This window comes from Orycteropus afer, unplaced genomic scaffold (assembly GCF_000298275.1).
Source record: "Orycteropus afer afer isolate SDZICR_OR568_19922 unplaced genomic scaffold, OryAfe1.0 scaffold00121, whole genome shotgun sequence".
Classification (NCBI taxonomy): Eukaryota; Metazoa; Chordata; class Mammalia; order Tubulidentata; family Orycteropodidae; genus Orycteropus; species Orycteropus afer.
In genome coordinates this window covers 2296746-2302410 of record NW_006921708.1, presented here as the reverse complement: position 1 = coordinate 2302410, position 5665 = coordinate 2296746, and the positions used below count along the sequence as shown (strand labels likewise).

General features: G+C 43.4%; 1 protein-coding gene across 1 annotated transcript in view; it reads left to right on the top strand.

The window, feature by feature from the left end:
* Positions 1–5665, top strand: part of LOC122150324 (coiled-coil domain-containing protein 201-like) — a 34980-nt gene that overhangs the window by 26209 nt on the left and 3106 nt on the right. The window contains exon 2 of the mRNA XM_042781440.1: positions 2720–3190. Within this exon, the coding sequence (XP_042637374.1) occupies positions 2720–3190 (471 nt within the window). The remainder of the gene's footprint in view (positions 1–2719; positions 3191–5665) is intronic.

The following is a 5665-nucleotide window of genomic DNA, read 5'->3' as shown; positions in this document are numbered from 1 at the left end:
AAAGAAAAAAATAGGGAAGGAGAATAATAAATGAAGAAGAAAAATAGGAAGATTGCAAAAAGAAAAACAAGGAATGGGTTTAGTCACAAGAAAAAAACAAACGGGGAAAAGAAAAACAAACAAAAAGAAACAAAGAAAAACCCCTTAAATTGTGGGTGGGGCAGAATTTCAACCAGGCACAGGGAAAAGAAAAAACTGAAAACTAGGACCTGGTAGGGGAAGATTAAGAATAATAATAAAAAGGATAAATGTATTAATAATATTATTTGGTTTGAAATGGACAAGTAAAAGCAAACTAATCACCAGGAAAAAGAGAGTTAAAAAGAAAAAAATAAATAAAAAGAAAGACAAAGAAAGGAAAAAAAATTAAAAAAAATAAAAATCGGTGGAGGACTGAGTAGGGCACCCAGGCTCCGTCTGAGCACACAGACTGTGATGGAGTTCTTGTGGGTCCAGAAAGTATGTGAGAGTGGGGATGGCCACACCTCCACTCACCAAGCGGGTGTAGGGTGTAGTAACAAGAAGAATGTCGTACCTTTTCAGTCTTGCAGGCCATGAGTATCCTTGGGGTTGCTGGAAAGCAGAACGTGATCGTAAGCCCCAGAAATCTGTGATAGCACTGTCTCTTTAAATATCCAAAATAGTCAAGCCATTTTTTAAACCTTCAAAATGGCGGTGTCCTCCGGACCGGCAAAAGTCCACAGCTCAGCCCACCTTTCTCTTCCCCTTCCCCATTTGTTCCCCAGCCACCGTACACAGTCCTCCATGCAGTCCCTGGATAGCAGGGTGATTTTTAGGTTAATTCTTAAGTACTACCACCACAGGATTCTGCGAGAGTGTTGTCTCTTTAAATATCCAAAATAGTCAAGCCGCTTTTTAAACCTACAAAATGGTGGCACCCTCCGGACCAGCAAAAGTCCGCAGCTCAGCACACCTTTCTCTTCACCTTCTCCATTTATTCCCCAGCCACCATGCACAGTCTTCTGTGCAGTCCCTGGCTAGCAGGGTGATTTTAGGTTAATTCTTAAGTCCTACCAACCACAGGAATCTGCGAGAGCACTGTCTCTTTAAATATCCAAAATAGACAAGCTGCTTTTTAAACCTACAGAATGGTGGCATCCTCTGGACCAGCAAAAGTCCACAGCTCAACCCAGCTTTCTCTTCACCTTGTCTGTTTGTTCCCCAGCCACCATGCACAGTTTGTGCAGTCCCTGGCTAGCAGGGTGATTTTTAGGTTAATTTTTAGGTCCTACCACCACTCGGGAATGTCCAAGCTGTTTGTGCCTTCAGGGGCACTCAGGTCCCTGCCAGACCGCAGCTCCATATTTCTCCTTTTTTGGTATTTTCACGTAAATTCTTCTGCTAGTTGGGGTTTAGTCTACTTCTGTATCCTTCCCTTCAAGGCTCAGGGTTCCAAGATTATCTTCTGTCTCTGTGTCAATTGGTTTCCCTTTTCTTTGTTGAAGAAGGTCTGTGCAGTCCTTCTGTCTAGTCCACCATTTTGCCAAAAAAAGCTAAAAATTGAATTCTTATGTGCATCAAAAGACTTCTCCAAAAGTGTGAAAAGAAAACCTACAGATTGGGAAAAAAAGAATTTGGGAATGACATATCTGACAAGGGACTTATTTCTAAACTTTGTAGAAAATGTCAGGCCACAGTAAGGAGAAGAGGATGTACAAAAGTGAGGTTAAAGAGAAGTTTTTATTCTGAGTTTCCGGGTGAGGTTCATGGGTCTCTGAGAGGGGCCCAAGAAGCCATACCGCCTGGTTGGGGAGGGTAGGGTTTATAGTCTTGTGGAGGACCTAAGTGGGGACACTAAGGAAATGGTGGGGCCCAATTAGCTGTTAGCATGGCTCTGTACTTAATTAGCATGAGGGGGCTTCACAAGAGGAAGTTTGTTACTGCACAGGACTTCCCAGTCTGGGCGGATTTTGTCACCCCAGTTGTCTTATCAGGCTGTCTCATAAGGGCCTGACACCCGGAGGAAGCTGCTAACTGAAATGTTGGTGGCTTGGGTTTGCTTCAGCCTAACAGAAAACTCCAACATGTCAACATCAAAAAGACAATCCAGTTACAAAATGGGCAGAAGACATGAACAGACACTTTACCAAAGAAGATATTCAGGCAGGGGTTCGAATGGATTAATCAGGGCTTCATATTGAAAGAAAAAAAAATGGCTTTAATTGAATTGCTACAATCATATAATTGGGCTTGAGATTTGAATAGTAAAGCACTTTCCAAGTAAGTTACACAGTACTTCGAGCTAGACATCAGCATTAACCACTTGCCCCATGTGATTTTACTTATTCATGTACAGAAACAGAAACATTTGTCTACAGTTTTGTTTTTGATGTTTAGATGATTTAATTGACAGTGTTCAGGTTTTCCTTACATTTTTATTACCTGAAAATTGTGTGTTCTTTAATGCTGTCCTTATGAAACAAACACTTTTTTGACTGATGCTTAAAGTTTTAACCAATAATAATGATGACAATGGCAAGACAAGCACAGAATGGGTGTGGTTCTGTCCTGAGTTAAATCTCAGTGCCTGTTGTTTCTGTACCTCAACATACACTCACCCCTTACTTTAGGCAGTGTTCATAATTAAATGAGAATATTCCACAGGGTGCTCTGCACAACACCTGTGCCAAAGTAGGGTGTAATGCTGATTTAAGGCTAACCTTTTAAGGAACTGGCCCTCCGTGTTTTTACTTTGCAGATTCCTGAGTGGAGTTCATCTAAGGAAGACAACTTGTCTCTAGTGACTGGAAGATCATCCTTGAGAAAGCTCATAAAGCATAGCACCCCTGAAGAGACCGTTCAGAGCCAGAGCATGAAGCCCCTGGGAGAGATTTCCTCCTTGACTGATGGGCAAATTACAGGGGTATCCCTGGTGCCTACCTATTCCTTCCAGGATCTCCCATCCCACTCGACAGGACTGAGCTCCACAGCTACCTTTAGACAGAGGACACTGTCCACTGTCTCTGCCTCCAAGGAGTCCAATGGCCAGTTAGGGCCTAAGTGGCACCACTTGGCTCCTGCAGAAGAACCAGTTACCTCCATCATGTTAACCACACAGCAGAAGAGTGTGTCTCCACAAGCATGGAGTTTTCCAAGAGTTGTGGGGTGGCCTGGGATTCCCAACATGGCTAGGAGGAATAGAAGAGACCTGAAGAAGAGGGCAGCTGCGGTATGCCTTGCTCCCCACCCCCTTGGAATCCTGGGTCTGGGAATGAGACCTGGCTGGAGACTGCCCATTAACAAACAGGAGAGTAAACACTGGGAGGGGGCAGCTCTGGTGGCATAGTGCCTAAGGCATATGACTGCTAACCAGAAGGCTGGCAGTTCAAACCCACCAGCCTCAGAATGAAGACTGGGAAATCTATTTCTGTAGAGATACCACTTTGGAAACCCAAGGAAGGGTTGCTATGAGTCGGATTCGACTCAATGGCAGTGAGTTTGGTTGGCTTTGTTTTTTGGATGCTGTGTGAGTGATTCACTTTTCCACTGCCCTGGACACTGTGGACTGACACACCCTTGTCCTGCAGATAAGGACAGAAGAAAAGGTTGGACAGCTTGTCAGGATCATTTCGGACTCAGATGTGGGCTGTCCAGATGGAGCCTGCCATCCTTGTTCCTGGAATTTGTCCCTAGAAAATTCTCTATCCTGAGGGATCCCTTTAATCCCAGGGTTCTTTGTATGGCATGTGAGGTTGCAAGAATAGGCCTGCTCTCTTGGTAAAACAGCATTGGGTCTAGCTGCCCTGACATCAGTCTTTGGCATACAGTAGTCCATTAGCCAATTCTGTTCAGCTTTGAGGCATTAGCAGAAATGTTGAGATGACAGGAAAGGCCCATTATGTAAATAATAGAAAGTTACCTCTTTTAAAAGAAATCTGTCCTTACATCCTTGACTGTGTCTCTTACTGGGTTCTTCCATTCTGAGCTGTTCTGAAAACTCAGGAAGAGGAGGGTTGTTAAATATTCTTGGAGTAGTCGTTGGTTTTGAGCAGTCTTGGACTGAGTGGCTTCTCTGTCCCTCCATAAAATACCAGCACAGGACTTTGGGATAGTGATGTCCCCTCACTATTGTCAAGGTCTCCCAGCTATTCATTGCCAGTGAACTGGCAGAACAGAGCATTGTCTGCATCTTTTAATTGGAAAAAAATGCTTCTATTGCACAGTTAGGATTAAATAGGAAGAAAAGTCTACCATCTACTACAACATCTGGTACCTGACAGGAACTTACTTGTTGAAACTGAGGGGAGAAAGAAGCCTCTCTGTTGGGAGCAAGGGAGATTCATGGGGCATGTTGGATGCAGGGAGTTGGGCTGTGATGGCCTGCCTCTAGTATCTCTGATCCACTGCTCTGCAGCAATACCTCAGACCATGTGGTGTGTGTCCTCCCACCTGGGTGCTAATGGGCTTAGTTTGTGTAGTCACTACCTACTTTCTTTGTAACATTGAAACTATGTAACCATATCACAGAAGGGAAAATTCTCTACAACCTCCTTCCACAGTTGCACTAAGGATGAAGTAAGGATAGGTATCTAAGTACATAGAAAACTTTTCTTTTGTCTTGTCTGCATACTTCCTGTGGATCTCATCCTCTGGCATCAAATGGCTCTAGGTGACCCTAAGGGTAACTATTGTTCAGAAATTTCCCCTGCCTGCCTCCTGGGTCCCCATGTTGATAGGTCTCATCTTCCAGTCCTGGGTGGTGTGTAGATGGTTATTAAGCACTTGGCTACTAACTGAAAGGCTGGTAGTTCAAACCTCCCCACAGATGTGCCTTGGAAGAAAGGCCTGTTGATCTGCTTCTGAAATCTCAGCCTTGAAAGCTCTATAGAGCAGTTCCTTGAGCATTTGGAATCATTGTGAGTCTAGCAGCATCTTCTAGTTGTTTTCTGAGAAGGAGCTCCTTTTTGGAGATGTCTGCTTTGTCTTCTTTACCCTTTGCACTCATAATTGATTGGAGAATTTTCCTCAGAATTCTGAAATTCACACCATTGTCTTCTGGCTCCTTTTATATGACTTTTATATGACTCACTTTCTCCAAACCCACACCCCAACCTCAGCCTCTCACAGGACTCTCTTTTTTTCCTGGTGTTACAAAGTTTCACAATGATGGTATTTTATGGGATAGGCTGTGCTGGGCAATCCATGGCTCTTTCACTTGTAAATGTACTAATTCTTTATAAATTTAGTCTCCTTTCTCTAGTCTACCCATAATTCTTAGCAGATTGGTGTTAGACATCCCAGATTTAATTTCTTACAGTTTCTTTCACATTTCCTATTTTGCCCTTTTACTTTTTTTTTTTTTTTTTTTTAATGCTTTTATTGCAGTGAAAACATACACAATAAGACATTCGCCAACATAACAACTTCCACATTTACAGCTTAGGGGCATTGCTAACATTTTTCATGTTGTGTCACCAGTATTGCTATCTTTTTCCAAAATATTCTACCACCATTAGCACAAACTCAATGCCCCTACACAAAACTTCCCCTTTCCCCCTCCCTCCTACACCTGGTCACCACTAATAATTTTTGGTGTGTGTATGTGTATACACCAGCCACTCCTCGGAAGGAAGGTTGGGCAATCCTACTTCCGTAGTGATACTGCCTCGGAAACCCAAGGAGGGGTCGCTATGAGTCGGGTTTG